We start from the raw sequence: 18,614 nt of genomic DNA on the forward strand, positions 1-18,614 counted from the left end.
GTATAATGATATAAGTAATATTTTTTTTAATCAATTTAAATTGGGATTTAGAGATATCCCAAAGAAATATTCATTAAAATAGCCCAGCGCCTTTCAGGGATGGATTTTTTTCCATTATATTTGAAACTTAAAAGCAGGTGTGCTCAACTCACCAGGCTTAAACAGTCTAATGGTTCATTGTCAACCCTCTAAAAACTCTAAAAATGGTTTAATGAAGCTGTCAGGCCATCACAATTAGGTAACTGATCATTTTAATGTTATATGGCAGCAGAATGAAATGGATGCACTGCAGCCTCTTAAGGGTTTCCTCAGGCTTTTGAAAAATTTAGACTATATATTTTAAAGCCAGTAAGTGTATATGAGTTCCTATGCTTATGTTTCTGTAAATAAAGCTTTGTGCTACTCTTTCTGTAGCCTTGACATAATATCTGATCACTACTTAATAGACATTCTACCTTAGCCTTGACGAAGGAAAGGCAATGATGCTCCAAAAGCAGTAGCAGACATGTCACAGCAGGAGAAGTGCAGGTATAAATAATGAAAAAATAATGAAATGAATGATGTCTGAATTCCATTCAGCTACTTTGTTTCTGACATAGACCTTTTGCACAGCAGACATTTTGGCTTGTCATAGCAAGAAAAGCGCATGTGCTTAATTAGGAACATTAAAAACAACATTTCATTTAAGTGAGCAGTCTCAGTGTCCTGGTATTGTGCAGTCTAGCCTGCTGCCATTAAAAGGAACCATTAACCATATTTATTTCCCATGTGATTTTCCTGCCATGACAAGCCAAAATGTCTGCTATGCAAAAAAGGTCTGCTGTGGATGCCAGATTATTGAGTTACTTAAATATAGAGAAATATCCATTCTTTATTGTTTTAGTACCACCTCTGCTAGGATGATTTAAAAAAGCTGCTGTGCTATAAGACACAGTGATGCCATGATCTACTGTACATTTAAACAAAGACAGATGAAACTCTTGTACAAAACCCTGGAGACAGTAATAATACACTTTAAGCATCCAGATAATAATGACAAAACCAGTTTAAGACCACATCAAACTCCATTTATGTTTCTTGCAACTTAATCAGCCCTTTGCATTGGAAGAAGGCATCCTGGCACGGTGCACGTCCGAGGAAGGTTTTCACCATGTCCATTCCATCCACGGAGCCGCCAGCTTCCAGTATCACCCTTCGGTACTCTTTTCCAACCTGTGTTTAGGGCACAAATGCACATTCAGTACCAGTCAAATGTTTGGACACACTCACCCGTATAAAGACATTTTCTAGGAAAATAAGACATGCCACTACAATGAAATGTTAATCCAGCAAACCAACCTTTGGATTCATAATGCCTTCCTTTTTGAAACGACTGAAGAAAATGTCCATGGAGTAGACCTCGCTCCATAGATAGCTATAGTACTGACCATCATATCCTCCAGCCAAGTGGCTAAAACTGGCTGTCATGTTGGTACCTGCACAGAGCAAATCTTTGTTACAAATCATTAACAGAGAATCCAAAAAGAAAAATTTGAAAACTAGAAACAAACCACGGACATCCACAGCGGGCTGTTTATTAAAAAATTTAAATCACTGATAGAAAGGCCTACAACTGACCCGGTGTAGCAGGAATACCCAGGATGTCCTGGCAGTGCTTTGCAAACACCTCAGCTGTATCTGCACACGAGGTGGTGTGAAGTGACTGATCCACCTTACTAAGGACCACCTGACGTAGGTTCATAAGCCCTGAAGTGAACACATCAACAGACTCTTTACTTACACAGAAATATTACAGACACTTTTATTTTTTGATGCAAAGTTTAAGTGTCTGACCAGTGTTAGCTACTCTGGAGGCAATCAGTTTGTCAAGCAGCTCATCTGGGATGGGGCTTCCATCTTTGTAGTGACGGGACATTTTTCTTAGAGGCTCCTTTTCCCAAACCCAGTTCTCAAGCATTTGAGACGGCACCTCCACGAAGTCCGTCTCCACCAGAGTTCCACTGAATTCTGAAAAAGTGGTCTGATGCATACACAGAGAAAAGCTATAAACACACAGTATGCAAATAAAAAATTTATTCCAAATAAAAATTAAATTCCTGACTGAATCTAAGCGGCCTACCTTAGAGCAGATTTCATGCATGACATGACCAAACTCATGAAAATAGGTCTCCACTTCATGGTGTTGGAGGAGAGAGGGACAACCTTTCCCAGGCTTAGTGAAGTTAGCAACCATGGCCGCAACCGGCAGCCTGCGCTTTCCATCGGGTCCTGTGCAGCCAGGCTGGAGCCCAAAGCAACCCGCGTGGCCATATTTTCCTTCCCTGGTTAAACGTCGCAGTCAGGTTGAAGTCTAAGTAAGCGAGTTCAAACCTCATAGACATGAAACACAGAATCTCATCTTACCTTGGATGCAGGTCCAGGTAGAACTGACCAATCTCCTCCCCTGTTTCAGTGTCCCGGGCTGAGTACAGCTTGACATTTTCATGCCACACGTGAGCCTCTTCCACCTCTGTGAATGTGAGACCCAGCAGCTCCTGGTAGATACCAAACAGTCCTTCTGTCACCACATCAAGTGGGAAATACTCGATTAGTTTGTCCTTGTCCACAGCAAACTTGCGCTGCTCCACTTGATTCATGTAGTAGAGCAAGTCCCAGGCATTGATCTTCCCGTCAAACTGGTAGCCCTTCATCAAGCACTCCCTCTTCTTCAGTGCAAGGATGTATTTCCTCTCTTTGACTCCAATGGGTTTCAGTGTTTCATAGAAATTATCTGCAAAGCCAGAAAAAAAAAAGACCTTCTTGGTCAGAATGTGAAGTGTGTATTTTTGTTTAAACGTGCGTTGCCTTTTTTCTTGTCTTCTTCTAAAGCCCAAATCAATCTAACTCCCTTTGAACACTCAATAAATGTAATCTCATGTCATCCCATCCATCCATCTAGAACACACCTGCCTTCATGAGCCATAAACTAGTAACAAGCACATGTAATTCATTATATACGTATTGATTATATATATACTTCCACCTTTCAAGATAATCAGTGGTATTAACTCATTTCTAATGTTCTTCATTCCCTAGTATCCCCCACTGTTTCCTTGTCTTTCTCTCTCTCTCTCTTTTGTCTGTGTTAGTTCCCTTGTCTTCCTTGTTTCTACTTCCTGTTTTTATTGTGTTAATTGCTGTTCCTTGTGTCTCCTGTGCTTTAACCTTTTTTCTTCCCTCTGTGTATATATACAGTCATGTCTTTTCCTTTGTTGGATTTTCATCTTTGGATCTGACAGAAAAATGTGTGGAGGTGGCTAAAAAATATAGAATCGTTTTTGTTAGTATAATGCGCAACCAATCCTAAAGTATTCAGATTATAGCCAATGGATTACACTACTAATTATTAAAAGTCCATGTAATGTGTAATTACATTTGAAAGTAATCCCAGCCAATCCTGGCCATAAATTTCTGCATGCTCTACTACATACAAGAAGAATGTATTGTTGCGCACCCATTCATTGAGTTTATCTTCCTCCTGCAAGGCAGTTATCAGATGGTGTGAGTGCTCATCTTAAATGACAGAGAATGTTTGCATGTGTGCCGGCGAGGTCAGATGTCAAAGAGGACATACCCAGAAAGTCACACACGTTGCTTGCATTTTTAGCCATGTTAATCTCCAGCACATAGTCAGCATGGCTACTGTAACCAAGTAAGTCTGCAACCTTTGCCCGCAGTTGTATCAGCTCTTCTAAGATTGCCGTGTTTACCTGGGAAAAAAACAGAAATGCAGATCAGTTAAAGAATCTAATTAGGCTTATTAAAATGAATGGTAATGTTTTGTGTTTTCAGCCTTAGTTGATTCCACGACACATTTGATAACTGGCAGTAATATGTGGTTTCACCAGCTTCGTTAATCTGTAAAAGTGACAGCGATCTGTCATTCAGACATACAAGCAGGTGACAAATTAAAGGAAAAACTTAAACCCTTGACCCTTATGATGAGGGGATCTGGTGACTCTGTAACGCTGTGGGGGGGGGCATTTTGCTTGGCATGGCATGCACATATGGGAGCTGGTAGGTGTACAGATCTTACCTTAGATCTGTCCTCATATCTGCTATATTTTGATCCAACCATGCTATTGAATATCGGCATATATCCAACTTTTTCTAAATCCCCTTAGAAGGAAGGCTAACTGCAACTCAACACAAATTTGTTATGAGTGATCACCTTTATCCTATCATGAAACCAAGTGCTTTAGACTTTGCAGTGCAAACCCAACTAAACTACAATGGGAAATTTTGGACCAATAGTGCTCTCCACCACTATCATCAAAACACTAGAGTTTCAGACACTTGTAGAAATAATTGCTGGCCCGTGTTGTGCCCACCCCGCCCCTGGGGTAAGACCTTCCTGCATGTTTCTGCCTTGGCACACAGGTGTCCACTACTTCTTGGCTTTTAATGTAGGTTGCAGCCACTTCAGTTCTTATCACCATGCTGTGCTGTGATTTTTGGACTCTGGTGACTTTGTTGAGAGTGGGGGTGCCATCAAAATCACCACACTGCCTGGTTTGGTTTCTGCTAGTCTCTTTATCCTCGTTTAGCTGTCTGGATGTTGGCTTTCACTGAGGTGCATTTTGCTGGTGACTTATTCTAAAAAAAAAATTCTCTCTCATAACGAGTCAAGTTCACCACTTTTGTTTTGAGAAAGATCACATGCATTTCCTCACATATGCATGGATACAGCACGTATGCACACGCATGCGCACACACACACACACACACACACACACCAAAAAAAAAAAAGAAAGAAAAGAAACAATACCAAGGTGCAGCTCAGCTGTTCTGACAGGAACAGGGGCAGCTGTCTTTCACTGTGCAGCAGCTGAAAGACAGCTGCCCGTGTTCCTCGCACACAGGGTCAGAGAGCGCGAGATCATCTGGGGTTGACGGAGTAAAAACGCAGCACTGATAAATATTAGTCAGGGAGATAAAATGTTAGAATGAACACATTATTGCTGATTATGCTGTTCTGTAATGACAAAGACGTGTGCAGTTGCAACCTTGCTTTGCAACTTGTAGATATGTTAGCAGTGCAGCTATACAAACAAAAAACTATTTTTTTTTGCATATATTTCCATAATCCCATAATCGAGAGCAATACAATTTGATTGTGCCAATGGTAGGAGTGATTACTCAAACAGCATCAGGCCCTGCAGCTTTTTATGTCACAGATTACCGCGGCTGCTCCTAATATCTTCCACTCATCTGCTGTCAAAAATGCCAAAATATGCACACGCGTTTTCAAATTTCTTCAAAGAGAACTGCAGAACTGTGTATTCATCCAGAGCTGTCCAACATGAACTCGACTTATGGTTGTTAAAATTTAGGATATACAAATTAATCATCAGCCTGCAGTTACCTCTTTACACCTGCTGTTAAAAGCCATTTCCAGCTTTCTCCTGGTTTCAGGATTGTGACACCGCTTCATCAGGGGATAGTAATGGGGATATTCGAGTGTCACTTTATACCGTCCTTCAGCAGTCTTATCCAGTCCATTGAGAAAACCATCAGCTAGCCCACCTGAGCAAGAACAGTGTAACAGCGTAAGTGAAAATGGTTAAAGTATGGCTCTTTGGGCAGAGTTTCAGAAAAATAAGCTCACCTAATTCATGCTCGGTAAGAATAAGAAATGTTCTGTCCTCATTCAGATTCTTGTTAAACTCAATGGCGAGCTCACTGATGAGCTTGGAAGTTCTTTTTATTTCCTTAGGAGAGAGGACACAGCAGGAAAAAAAAATTACAGAAATGTTGTTACTATGTTATAAGATTAGCAAAGCATTACAGGCAGATTCTATGTGATTCCATTTGCTTGCTTCTTCCCTTCAATTATGAAACACTGATCTGGAATTAAACTCCTTTAACCTCCAACTTCACTAAATGACTGCAGTATTAAAAATCTGATCACACATTACATTACCTCCTGTATATCTTTGGACAGGTGCAATCCTTTCCTCTGGCCTAATGTAACAAGTCTGTCTAGGAATCTCTTTTCTTCAGCTGAAAGGTTGTCTCGCTGTTTATTCTGTCAAAACACAATCATAAAACCAAACATATTTTCATGTAGGAAGAATAGAGGCCATTCTGTTAAATTTATTCACCTATTTATGTTGCATGCCAGTACAGCATGAAATAACATATGGCACCGGCTGCCACCGATTAGATGAGATTACATTTCGTTCCCATGCTAATAAGAACCAGTAGTCCTTGAGCTTCTATCATCTGTTGGCCTCTGGCTGACATGAAGTGTGAAAATAGTTTAACATTGGCTTAACTGGCATAAATGCATCCAATCTTCACACATTAGCATTTTACGATTAAGACTGCTTTAACACATCATTATCTTCCTGCACTAGAGGCCTCATAAAGGTGCCAGTTTTTACATAAATCCTCACTTCACTTCAAGTGAAAGTGGCACGAGGAGTACCTGCAAGGCAGTAATTTGTCTGAACACATCTTCCCGCATGCTTATCTCCACATCGAACTCAGACAGTTTCTTGTCTGCCTCGGTGCTCGCTGCCCGAAGCTCCTTAGAAGGACAAACATACTGAGGGAAGGCGAGGAAGTGGTGTGATGCTAAGAGAACAGAGCAAACACAGTGAAAGTTACAAGGATAGCAGAATATTTAATATTAATATAACAGCCAGCACCCTGATGCGAAATCCATGTGATATCTGACAGTGTGCATGGGGGGAATAGAGGAAAAAGGTAATAGCGTGGTGAAGCAAGTAAGTATCGTGTCATGCCTGTACCAAATGGAGCATTTCCAGTGTCTAAAGTGGACTATGTCCTGCTGTTTGCTACAGGTAAGAAAAAGCAACTAAGGATAATGTCCTAATCCAGTTCTCCTGGAATTAGATTAAATTAAATTAAATTTATTAATATATATATTAATATATATTAGCTAGTGTATACTCATTAGTGGGATTCAAACATTGTTGGGTTTGGTGTCTTCATGTAACAGTAAACCCGAATACGCCAGAAGACTTACATGCATAATCCATCTTAGCATTAGCCAAAGCCTTCAGGGTGTTTTCAACAGAGACATTTTCTATGTTTAGAGATCCAACGTCATCATAGACCGTCTTTACTCTGGCAATCAAGCTGTCTGTCATGGTCCTGATCTCATCTGGAGACAGGTCCCACCTCAGAGTGCTCCTTACATGTCCTGCCTGAGAGCAGTCTCTGGCAGACAGACCAGCGCCACCAGGGATGGTCATTCTCAGGAGAGGTTTAGAGACCCTGTAAGAAAATTGGACATTTTATCTCCTCAAAAAAAGTACACTCTTTTCTACTGCTCCATCGTCAAGAATTGAATCAGCTCGAACAGGTGGTATTAATATAAGCAGTAACTTCATGGACACCCTCAAAACGTGCTCTGCAATCCGCCCGCTGCCCCTATCAGTGTAGAGTTTCATGCCATGGCACTGCGAGCGGAAGCCTTTTAAAATAAGTTCATAAAAGTGTGGAATAACTGTCAAGCGGCCAAAACTTACAAAACAGCTCAGTTATCTTTAAAGTGCCAGGAAGCAGGAGCTGTCACCTGTCACTCAAATATATTTTTAACTGTGAACAGGTGCGCGTGTAAAGAGAAGACACCGCAATTGGGGGAATTTTGGAGCTGTTGAACGTAAATCCACTGCTCTATCGCATATGCGTAAAAAACAGCTTTTCTTCAGTGCACTTTTGTGTTGAAGCGTACCTGAAACGTGCTCGGCAGACTATAGCTGTTAGCACATACATGCCAGCGTTTTTTTTCTCCAGCAAAAACAACACAAAAAGTTTCTTCCTCTCTTACTGTATGTCAGTCCCTGCAATTCCCCCAGACAAGCCCGGCCGGTACCTCTCTCTCTCTTTCTCGTGTGGGAACCGCTTATTTCCGCTGTCAACGCGCAGGCGCCGGGGAGGAGGACGCCATCGATCCGACGCGAGCCCCTCATGATGCGGTAGCAGCAGACAAGCTGGATAAGAGCTCAGGTAGGTGGGCGGGGGCACGCTGAATAGCATCCTTTGATGCAATGTTATTTTTAAAATGGCTTCGTGGTGTTTGTTGGGCTCCGAGGCTGACCTTTGCCTTGTTTTCTTGTTTTTTATTTTTATATTTTTGGCAAATGGCTGTGATTGTTTTAGCCCAGCATCACACAAGCAGCGCGCGAGCCTTGTTTGTCCGGACGGTCAGGGTGTCGCTTTCCTTAAAACGACAAACACCTGCCGGCAGCACTGGTTACATTAGTCTCCTTTTTTTTTTTTTTAGCGGTGCACTTTAATAAATGCATAAAAAGTCAGTGCAATGAACGGAAACACCTCACCCATTATGCTGTTACATCACAGCTTCTGCATCGCTGCGTTTACGTGTGTCAACACACACACAGGGAGGAGTAGCTGTGCTCGCCAGGCTGAAATCAACGTAACGCGTGGTTTCAGCACGTGATAGACGTATGAGGCAATGTTTGTGTCTGCAGCATCATTCCCTGGGAAATCTGTGGCCATTTTTTTTTGCCCCAGTTTCACCACAATATTTTTGAGCTGCCTCAGTCTTAGAAAAAGCAGTAGGAAGCCTTTAACTGGAGCCAGGCTTTTTTGTTATAGGAAGAAAATGGCAAGTAACAGTCGATCCCCATTATTATTTGTAGTGCAACTTTGTAGTTGGAGTAGTTTTACTATTTAAATGCATGGTTTGCCTACTTTGGTGCTACAGTTTCTGTAACAAATGCGCTAGGATAACTATTGGCACACACGAAACCTGGGGCTTTTTTGCCCATTTGAGTAGTAGTCCAGCCCAGGTTTAAAACTAGATCATAGCTACTAGCTCAGCCTCTTCTAAACACTCTAATTTTTATTTATACAGTGCCAAATCACAGCAACAGTGACCTCAAGGCGCTTTAAATTGTACGGTAAAGACCCTACAGTAATACAGAGAAACCCAAACAATTAGACGAACCCCTATGAGCAAACACTTGTGGGATAGTGGGAAGGAAAAAACTCCCTTTTAACTGGAAGAAACTAGCCATCTGCTGCAACTGGTTGGGGGTGAGGGGAGGGAGACAATATAAAAGACACACTGTGAAAGAGAGCCAGACATTAATAATAACTAATGATTAAATGCAGAGCGGTGTATAAATATACAGAGAGCGAAAAGAAGTGGGTGAAGAAAAAATATTCAGTGCATCATGGGACCCCCCCCCCCCCCTCCCCCCAGCAGCCTAGGCCTATTACAGTGTAACTAAGGGAGCATTTGGGGTCACCTGATCCAGCCCCAACTATATTCTTGATCATAAAGGAATGTTTTAAGCTTAATCTTAAAAATAGAGAGGGTGTCTGCCTCTCAAATCCAAACTGGGAGCTGGTTCCACAGAAGAGGGGCCTGAAAGCTGAAGGCTCTGCCTCCCATTCTACTTTTAAAAACTCTGGATTTAACAGGAAGCCAATATGGGAGAAATATGCGCTCTCTTTCTAGTCCCTGTCAGTACTCGCTGCAGCATTTTCAATCAGCGAAAGGCTTTTCAGGGAGCTTTTAGGGCAACCTGAGAGTAATGAATTACAATAGTCTAGCCTAGAAGCAATAAATGCATGAATTAGCTTTTCAGCGTCACTCTGAAAAAGAATGTTTCTAATTTGAGAGATTTTGCACAAAAACAAGAAATCTGTGTAACGGCATAAAACGAATGCATTACTGAATGAAAATTAAATGTATATATTACAAGCACCAAAAACCTACTGCCTCAGTCAGCTTCTTTGTAACCCACTTTGAATAGAGACAGACCGTTAAGTGGATTTTTTTGGGCCAATGCCAATATTGATTTTTAAGGGTTAAAAAAAATAACATCAATATGTCCTTAGGATAATGACATACAGGTAAAAGTTAAATTGAACTGGATGAAGGAATGGGTCATTCTTTGTTAATGTTCTGACAATTTAATAATCTTGACTGAAGCTTATAATGGAGCCACAGCTTGATTCACAGTTTGCTCTGCTACATGTGCCGCAGACAGAGCGGAGACCATTGTAAACAATGAAATTGAAGTCATTCTGCTGGACACACTATGATAACATAATACTCCGTGCATCTTTTTCTGCATTACGTTGTACACTAATGCATATATACTTGTGGGAGAACAGTATCACTCAGTAAAACTGGCTGATTGCTGTATCAGTCTCCCACATCTTTGTGGAGGACTTTTGGCCCAATAGATAAAATAAAACAAGCCCGAATCATCACCCCCCCCGACAGACAGTTGGTAAGAGGTGTTTGTGCTAATACACCATGGTTGGCTTTCACCAAACATGGCACTCTGCATTATGGCCAAACGACACCACTTTAGTCTCATCTGTCTGAAGGACATAGTCCCAGAGGTTTTGTGGGTTGTTCACATGCAGCTTTGTAAAGCTAAGCCATGCTGCCATGTCCTTTGTAGAGAGAAGATTTGTCCTGGCAACCCGTCCACACAAGTCATACTTTTTCAGTCTTTTTCTAATTGTACTGTCACGTCACATCTGAGTTTGATTAAATCACCATAATTACATTATTTCATCCTGAGTTATATATTGGTTATGCATTATTTAAGCATGTGTTTGTCACATTTATTATGAAGTGGCACCTTGTGAATTAATAATTCAGTCACCACTGAGTGGGTTTCTTACCATTTGATTCCGAACTCCTTCTTGTGCCTACCAGTTTCTAGGTAAAAATGGCAGTGGAGAAGCGCCTCGCATTCTCTATTGTGCAGTTCCTACGAGATCAAACACATTGCGGTACTTTGAATTCTGATGAACAGGAAAGCCTCGAAGGTAGGTCGACTCACTGTGCACTTATGCTTTGGAAAATGCCTTTGCAGACACTGGGCACCCTGCCTCATCTGGCCCATTTCAGAATAAATCTGCTCATACTGTACATACAGCATGCTCGTGTCTTGATAGTAAGCTAAGAATTATCAAGGTAATAAGAATAAACTTGACTAAAATCAAGGTTTGATAAGTAGTGTCTATGGTGTTGGAGAGGGTGATTAAAATTACTTGCTCTGAGCGTACAGTTCTGACTCAACATGATTATCTGGTTAACTCAAATTTTTTGGCTGATTCTCCACTGCAGTTGCAATACAGTGCCTGGAGACTACCTTCAAAATCAGCTCCAGTGACTGTCATCTTGCAGTGCCACAGCCACTTAGAGAGATATTCCTCAATGCCCTGCTCAAGGTGAGTACTACACACTGTACAATACTGTAATATACAAATTTGCTGACTTAATTACACCTGTGTTTGTGGTTTTTTTGTCAAGTCAAAGTGTCTCATGTGTTGTGACGTTTCTGTTTTACATTTGCACAGAATGACAACCTAACCATACCGGAGAGCTCCCCATCACCTGAAGACATCGAACGAGCAGAGCAGCTTAAGAATGAAGGTAATTTAAAAACACTTCAGTTCTAATTACATTAGCTACATCTGCCACCATGTGCAGCATTTGGAACTTCAGGTAATGAAATACAGTGAGCTTCTACACTAAATGTTTTGCATCTGTTCTGGTAGAGAACAGTACAGTCAACAGCACTTTGAACTGGACATATATGCATTCCCTTATTTTGTATCATAAATTTATTATTATTATTACTATTTTGATGCTCATATTAAACATGGACAAAGTTTGAAATAAGCCCTGAACGTCTGCCTCTTTTTGTATGCTGTTGCTTTCTGGCAAATTCATCCACAGGGTTTTGAAGGTTTAATTGAATTATGCTGTCAAGTTGTGGGTGGGGATGGCATTGATTGCATTTATCATCATTGGAGGCACGATGGTTAGTCTCAATTCTATTTGTCAAGATATAAGTGATTATGTAGTACTGTGAGTTCAAGTGATGTTTCTCAAATGCATTTGGATCTAATTTTGATTTTCCTTATTATCTGTCATACATATACTATTCCAATGATAGATGTTCATATTAAAAAGGCCAGTTTCAAATTAAGAGATCAGCATATTATGTACAAGAAGTCTCTGTGAGCCAAAATCCAGACACTCTGTTTCAGACAGTTTTTCTCCTCTTAGCTTTGTATGATAGGATGGATATCTCTTGCACGCAGCTCTGGCTGCACACAGGAAAGCCCCACCCACTAAAGCTTAATCTATACCTCTGTATTGAATGTATGCCAACGATGTAGCTTGTGCAAGTATCATTGCCACCGTCTATAATTGTGCTTCGTGGCCCTGCGTTACTCTGCAGTATTGCCACCCAAACATTAGTTGGCAGTAGGGTTTCTGTCTTTGAGTTGAGCCATTCTCTTCCAGTCAATTTGAAAAATGTCTGCAGAAGAAGAAGCAGGTGGAATTGCTTATGCGGAAACAATTCTACCAAACCGGCCAGTTACAGATGTTTGGGGCTGCATTGACGTGATGCATAGTTACATTTCTGTGGAGGTGCACGGTTACGACATAAGTCACACCGTAGAATTTCAGAAGTAACTCTCTTTGTAACTCTTTTGTTACGAGGGCAGCCAATCAGAAGAAAGCTTCCTTAAAGGGAGGGGGGCAGGAGCTAAAACAGCTTTTCAAGACTCATTACATTAAAATCTTTTTTTAAACAACACAAAATTTACTGTGTTAAAATACAGTCTGACAGAGGAGGTAACCAATATTTGTAATGTTAATGTTATGTGTGATTTATACCAGCATATGCTAAAATTGTGCAAAATAACAAATAAAAGGTGTGTTTCTGTAGTGGATCATTTAAGAGCGCTTGTAAGAAGAGCTAATCAAGTTAAAGTAGCATCCCTACATTTTGTTAGTATTCATTTTAAACACCCTTGGCCTGTGACCTTAAACAGTGGCACCAGTAGGCCAGTATACTGTAGCTATATGTTTCAGTTTTTTTGGTTGTTATTTAGTATTTATTATAGCCCTGAGGTATTAGATACCCTATATACATTATAATTTATCACCCTAAAGCTGAATTGTTATCCTATTTTTTCAGAAGATTGACTGAATCAGTCATGCAAGCCAATGTCTCAGAATGACTAATCCTAAGCTAACTTTGGCTTGATCTCATAACAACATTGTGTTTCTTTAGGAAACAATCACATGAAGGAGGAGAACTACAGGAGTGCAGTGGAGTGCTACACAAAGGCCATTGATCTGGACCTAAGAAATGCTGTGTACTACTGCAACAGGTATTTACCGAAGTGCTACTTTATGCTGCTACTGTTTTGCACTTAATATTGCACTTTAATTGTAGTTTTGCAGATCTGCGTTCGCCGGCAGACAGTAGGCAAACAAAGCAGAGCTGAGCATGATGTAATGTTTGAACTGTTCAAGACAGTGCTAGCAGACTGAGTCCCTCCCTTTTTCATTAGATGTATGAACACAAACATTAGGCAGCGGACTGATTTAATACTTTGCAGGGCTGCAGCGCACAGTAAACTGGGGAATTATACCGAAGCAACTAGTGATTGCGAGAGAGCCATTGGGATTGATCCTACCTACAGCAAAGCATACGGGAGGATGGGGTTGGTTCATTTACTATTAACAAGTCATTTTAAATAAACCGCGACTTGCTTTCCAAAAATGACTCCTGTCTGTTTCCACTGTGGTTTCAGGTTGGCTCTGACAGCTATGAACAAGTATCCAGAGGCAATTACCTACTTCAAAAAAGCTTTGGTGTTAGACCCTGAGAATGACACGTACAAATCCAACCTGAAAATCGCAGAGCAGAAGCAGAAAGAAGCAACCAGCCCTGTGAGTGGCAAACAAGCCTCTTCCTTTGAACCCTTTCCACATGTGTAACACAAAGTCTTTTCAGTTAAAGTTTAGATTTTCTTATTGGACTGTTGTTTACACGCCTGCCACAGATAGCAGCTGGACTGGGATTTGACATGGCGAGTTTAATCAACAACCCAGCCTTCATCAGCATGGTGAGAGCATGACTCCTTATAGGCACAACTGCCATTCAGGACCCTTAAGCATTGTTTTTATGTTTTCCTGGATTAGTCCCATGAGTGATAGTTGGCCTGTTAACCAACCACAGTAATTGTCTGGTGGAAATGAAACCTTGAGACGTTGCTCATTAAACTGTGACACATGGGAATATCTGTAAGGCTGAGAATGTTTTTGTTTTTTGTTTTTTTTCCAAGCACGCTAGGATTTTATTGCAGCAACAAAGACAAGACACATCTAAATCCAATAGCTGTGTGTGCGCACTCACCGCCCCACAGCGCTAGATGATAGATTGTTCTTCTTACAAAGTTGTCAGTGTGATTAAAAAAAATAAATCCCCCGTTTTATTACATTTGAGAGAAACAAGAGTTTAAGATTTCATCTTCATTTCTCTTTCCAGGCTGCCAGTGTGATGCAGAACCAACAGGTACAGCAGCTGTAAGTCGAATCTGTGTTTCTCATTTATTTCAGCATTCAAGTGTAGTTTCAAAATGAGTTCCAGCTTAAACTGAACGACTGCGTCACTGTGCTCAGCATGTCAGGAATGATGTCTAATGCAGTAGGAGGCCCTGCAGCAGGAGTAGGAGGACTCTCAGACATTTCCAGCTTGATTGAAGCGTAAGTACGCTGAATTAAACATTAAAAGCATTGCTTAATTATAGCATTATTTGTGTAATTTATACTGGAACATGTAGCAATTTCTTGTGTAAAAACTCTTTATGTTGCGGCTTGGTGTAGAGTCATGTGCTATATGATTCTCCAGGCAAACCGTTACACATTTAGTGTTGAGCAGATTCAGCAAACAGGATATAATGTGTTTATTTGTGAGCTGTAGAGAGGATTTAAGCAGGATTTGTTACTGTATAGTGGTTTTTACTGTATTCTGTAAGTATTGATCTAACTCTTGGCAAGGACACAACTAAGCAGCAAATTCTCCAAACTGTCCCATGAATTATTACAACGTTTCTGAAACAATACTATAGTGCACAGTTTTCTCAATATTGCATGTAATATTTTATCTCTGTTGTCCTCTCCTGAGGACGTTATAGTGCCTGTTTGCAGATTTTCAATGATGGAAAGGATTTTAAATCACAGTTGTGCAGTTACCATCAAAACTGACAGACAGCAATGGGCAACTTTTGATGATATTTTATCTCTGGAAATTCAGCGTCAGAAGCTGTGTGTTGTTTTTCACATGTATCTCTACTTCAGTACTGTGCAAAAGTCTCAGGCCAGCCCTCAATTATTTATATTTTACTTCCAAGGAGCCTTTTCAAAGGACTGCTGGACCCATGAATAATTCAAGCATTAAAAAGGCACCTAACTCAGGGGAGTTGAACCAGCGTTGTGTCTGTAATTTGTATCATGTCATGAAAAACACATAATTTGTTCCAATTTCTTTAGCTGAATCTATGAAAAATGCCAAAAATAAGAGGCATAAAATAGCATTTTTGCACCAACAAGCTGCTTCCCTATTAGCTGAAATCTTTGCATACCTCGGTATGATGTGCAGCATTTCCTTAAAACAGGGTTCCCACTAGCCTGTGAATTCTAACTTTCTTAAAAGTAATTTTAATTTTTAAAATTTTTGACTTCAAGAAAAAAAACGTCTCTTTACTGATAAATGCACGAAACTTTAAAAGTTTTAATATTAAAGCCAGTTTCTCGTTTCTTGGTGGGTTGGAAGGCAGTCTGCCACTCACTAGGTTTAGATGTTGTAGTCTTCACAGCATCTGCATGCTCTACACCTCCCTCCACTGGTAGTGGTCTGCACCCTGTTACCTGCTATCCAACCAGAGAGACTTGCGATCCTCTTGCTTTTGGTGTTAGTGGTCCTCATTTAGTTTTCATGTGCTTGCATAGCTAGTCATCAAACTTTGACAAATATGACAAAACAAAGGACAAGTTATTGCAATCTTAAATAGACCATTCAACTTCTCCACACAAATTCATAGCTTCTTACCTTTTCCGTCCGGGATGCATCGACCGACCTCTCACACAAGCAGCCATGTTTGCCACGTTCCAACTGGTCCGGACTCGATCCTAGCGGCATTAGGTTTAATGCATCTTGCACTGTTTGTGCACACCAGCGTTGGTGAACAAGGGAACGCTGGGGAGAGGTTACTGAACCTGGGTGAGAATGGGGTTGACTTCACATTTTGCTGATCATGCCGGCACCACGACGGCCCATCCCCTTGTCCCAGTTTGATGGGGGGTTTTTGGAGTTAAGAATTTATTTTTAACATCAAAATGAGTACTCTACATTTCAATCCTATGTTGAAAAATTTGAACACAACATATTTTTTTGAGAATTTAAGGAATCTGGACAAGTGGAGGACAAAAGAAGAAGAGGCGGTCCTAAAACAACCCATTTACAGCAGATGAACAGTATCTGAAAGTCATGTCCTTAAGAAACAGGAAGAACAATGCAGCAAAGACCTGACACAGAACCTGAGAGATGATTCTGACCCTTCAGTTGATCCACTGTTCACCAAAGCCTCATTAGAATGGATCAATGCTAGGATGGCGGTCACGAAGCCATTCTTAAGGAAGGGAACAGAGAAAAAGCTGAGTTAAGCCAAATTACACCAGAACTGGACTGAAAATCAGTGGCAACAGGTCTGATGGAGTGATGAATCCAAATTTGAAATTTTTGGTTCAAGTCACCATGTTTCACGGCCATCTGTAAAACACGGTGGAGGCTCTGTTATGGTTCAGAGCTGCATTTCAGGCAGTGGTGTTGGGAATCTTGCCAAAATTGATAGAATTATGAACACATAAATGTATCTGCACTTCTATCTGGAAAGCGTCTGATCAGCAGCAGCTTCATTTTTCAGCATGACAATGATCCCAAACACACGGCGAATGCAGTAAAATGATACCTGGATTGAAGTCATGGATTGGCCTCCCCAGAGCTCAGACCTTAACATTATTGAAGCAGTGTGGGACATATTTAAAACATATTTATATTTTGAGTTAGTTTTACAAGTTCACAATCATTTCAGTTTGAATTTTTTTCAAAAGTCGAAAGTTAACTAAAATTTTGTTTTCAGTTTTAGTTTAAATTAACTACAATAATGTTGAGGTTTTTTTTCATGTCCACTTCATATCTAAAAAATGGTTTGAAGGATTTTGATAAAACCTTACATGATTATTCTCCATATCGAGACGTGCAGAGATCAGATCCTGGAGGTCAAGGTCACATAATTATTAAATCTTTGTTTTTCGTGTGACAACAAACAGGGTTAATACAGTGTGACGGGTGTCTTTTGCCCTGCTAGACAGTGCTTTTTTTGGCTGTGTGTTAGAAACAGATATATTCATCATCCTGCTTTGTTCTCGTTACCTTTCTCTCAGGGGACAACAGTTTGCCCAGCAGATCCAGCAGCAGAACCCGGAGCTGATTGAGCAGCTAAGGAACCACATCCGAAGCCGCTCCTTTAGCGGCAGCGCTGAGGAACACTCATGATCTAGTCAGGTATTTACTTAATATGTAGCTACCTTTTTTGAAAGCTTGGATTATATTTGTATTAACATGTAATGTTTTTATTTCAGCCTCGTGATTTTTTTTTTTCTTTCAAGGAAGGGCAACCATATGGCGCGATCACAATCTCTACACCCATTTCTTAAAGTCAGAGCCCCGGCATAGCTGGAACAAAGAGACAAGGATGGGGTTTTAGGCACTTTACTGTGACTAAAGGCTTTGGAGTGCAGAGATGAGAGCCTGGAGATTGGACCATGAAATGAAGCATCCCACACATCTACATTAAAACATGTACAAACCTGACCATAAAAAAGAGCCAAGAACGCATTCAGCCTACTGACAGAACATGATTAACTTCTTTCTTCAGAGCTTGTTTCCATCCTTCAGAGATCGTGTTTTTTATGTGCTGAGACGACCGCTCTCTTCATGTCGTGATTTTAGGGGTTCCTTCTGTCAAGTCATAATAAATGGAGGGTTAGAGAGGAATGTACTTTTACAGCATTGCAGGGAACATTTGAGCTTTTTCGCATACTAATACACATGGGGTTTATATTATTTCTTTAGTATTATTTTTGTAGACAGAATACACTGTACTTATTAGGTGATAAACACCATTCATTCCAGGGACTCACATCAGTGCTTTCCAGTGAGTACTACTTAATTAAGACAACCGTGTAATTGTATACCAGTGTTTGCAGCCTGCATTATGTTGTTACAGCACTTTAGCTAAAATAAACATCCTAACTTTAAGCCTTTTTAATTTCTGCTTAACTACTTACAGCATATTCATATTCATTTTTGCATGCTCTTGAATCTGGTATTTGAGATCAGATGCTTTATGGAAACACAGGTATGCTAGGGATGCACATTGTTTTGTCTAAACCATATAAATAAATGTCTTGAAACTGAACTTCTCATCTTTGTCTTTGTGTCATTATTATATGAGAAAGTCATTGTTTAATGTTCAGTCTGACATCATGATCTTGCGGATAATTGAGGGAATTTTTAAAATTAAATGTGACATCTCTTCCAAAGCAGCCTGTTAGCCCACCTGAATCAACATATTAAAAACATATTTAAAAATTTCAATTTAACACAGTAAGGTTAAAACCCTCAATGGTAGTCAATAAATATCCATGTCTGTCCCTGTAAGAGTTTTAACGAAAGCCA

The 18,614-nt window shown here is 40.4% G+C and overlaps 2 protein-coding genes across 4 annotated transcripts; one reads left to right on the forward strand and one right to left on the reverse strand.

The window, feature by feature from the left end:
- Positions 1-360: 360 nt before the first annotated feature.
- Positions 361-7,979, reverse strand: nln (neurolysin (metallopeptidase M3 family)). 2 transcript variants are annotated; one of them, XM_030742891.1, is made up of 13 exons: positions 7,886-7,979; positions 7,034-7,284; positions 6,470-6,618; positions 5,963-6,067; positions 5,648-5,750; positions 5,405-5,565; positions 3,614-3,749; positions 2,404-2,770; positions 2,120-2,321; positions 1,834-2,020; positions 1,618-1,746; positions 1,339-1,475; positions 361-1,212 (listed from the first exon to the last, which is right to left on the reverse strand). In XM_030742891.1, exons 2-13 carry the CDS (start codon positions 7,260-7,262, stop codon positions 1,069-1,071), a joined length of 2,049 nt encoding a protein of 682 aa, XP_030598751.1. In that variant the 5' UTR covers positions 7,263-7,284; positions 7,886-7,979; the 3' UTR covers positions 361-1,068. The 2 variants fall into 2 exon arrangements, with proteins under 2 accessions (XP_030598751.1, XP_030598750.1); XM_030742890.1 differs by lacking the exon at positions 7,886-7,979 and adding an exon at positions 7,745-7,875.
- On the forward strand, positions 7,919-18,354 carry sgtb (small glutamine rich tetratricopeptide repeat co-chaperone beta). Of its 2 annotated transcripts, none has more exons than XM_030742893.1 (12): positions 7,919-8,019; positions 10,718-10,830; positions 11,132-11,235; positions 11,365-11,440; positions 13,098-13,197; positions 13,429-13,533; positions 13,624-13,762; positions 13,876-13,938; positions 14,361-14,398; positions 14,495-14,578; positions 17,318-17,438; positions 17,516-18,354. In XM_030742893.1, the coding sequence occupies exons 2-11, from the start codon at positions 10,731-10,733 to the stop codon at positions 17,427-17,429; spliced, it is 921 nt and encodes a 306-aa protein (XP_030598753.1). In that variant the 5' UTR covers positions 7,919-8,019; positions 10,718-10,730; the 3' UTR covers positions 17,430-17,438; positions 17,516-18,354. The 2 variants fall into 2 exon arrangements, with proteins under 2 accessions (XP_030598753.1, XP_030598752.1); XM_030742892.1 differs by having other exon boundaries at positions 17,543-18,354.
- Positions 18,355-18,614: the final 260 nt, after the last annotated feature.

This window comes from Archocentrus centrarchus, chromosome 12, assembly GCF_007364275.1.
Source record: "Archocentrus centrarchus isolate MPI-CPG fArcCen1 chromosome 12, fArcCen1, whole genome shotgun sequence".
NCBI classification, from domain to species: Eukaryota; Metazoa; Chordata; class Actinopteri; order Cichliformes; family Cichlidae; genus Archocentrus; species Archocentrus centrarchus.

Bases quoted from the DNA above. Each gene is read 5' to 3' on its own strand.
- nln (XM_030742890.1), bottom strand. From the start codon at position 7,785: ATGTATGTGCTAACAGCTATAGTCTGCCGAGCACGTTTCAG. The intron at 7,285-7,744 runs GTACGCTTCAAC...ATTTTCTTACAG, and splicing joins GTCTGCCGAGCACGTTTCAG to GGTCTCTAAACCTCTCCTGA. The intron at 1,476-1,617 runs GTCAGTTGTAGG...TGCTCTGTGCAG, and splicing joins GGGTATTCCTGCTACACCGG to GTACCAACATGACAGCCAGT.
- sgtb (XM_030742893.1), top strand. From the start codon at position 10,731: ATGGCAGTGGAGAAGCGCCTCGCATTCTCTATTGTGCAGTTCCTACGA. The intron at 13,534-13,623 runs GTTGGTTCATTT...CTGTGGTTTCAG, and splicing joins AAAGCATACGGGAGGATGGG to GTTGGCTCTGACAGCTATGA. The intron at 13,939-14,360 runs GTGAGAGCATGA...TTCTCTTTCCAG, and splicing joins ACCCAGCCTTCATCAGCATG to GCTGCCAGTGTGATGCAGAA.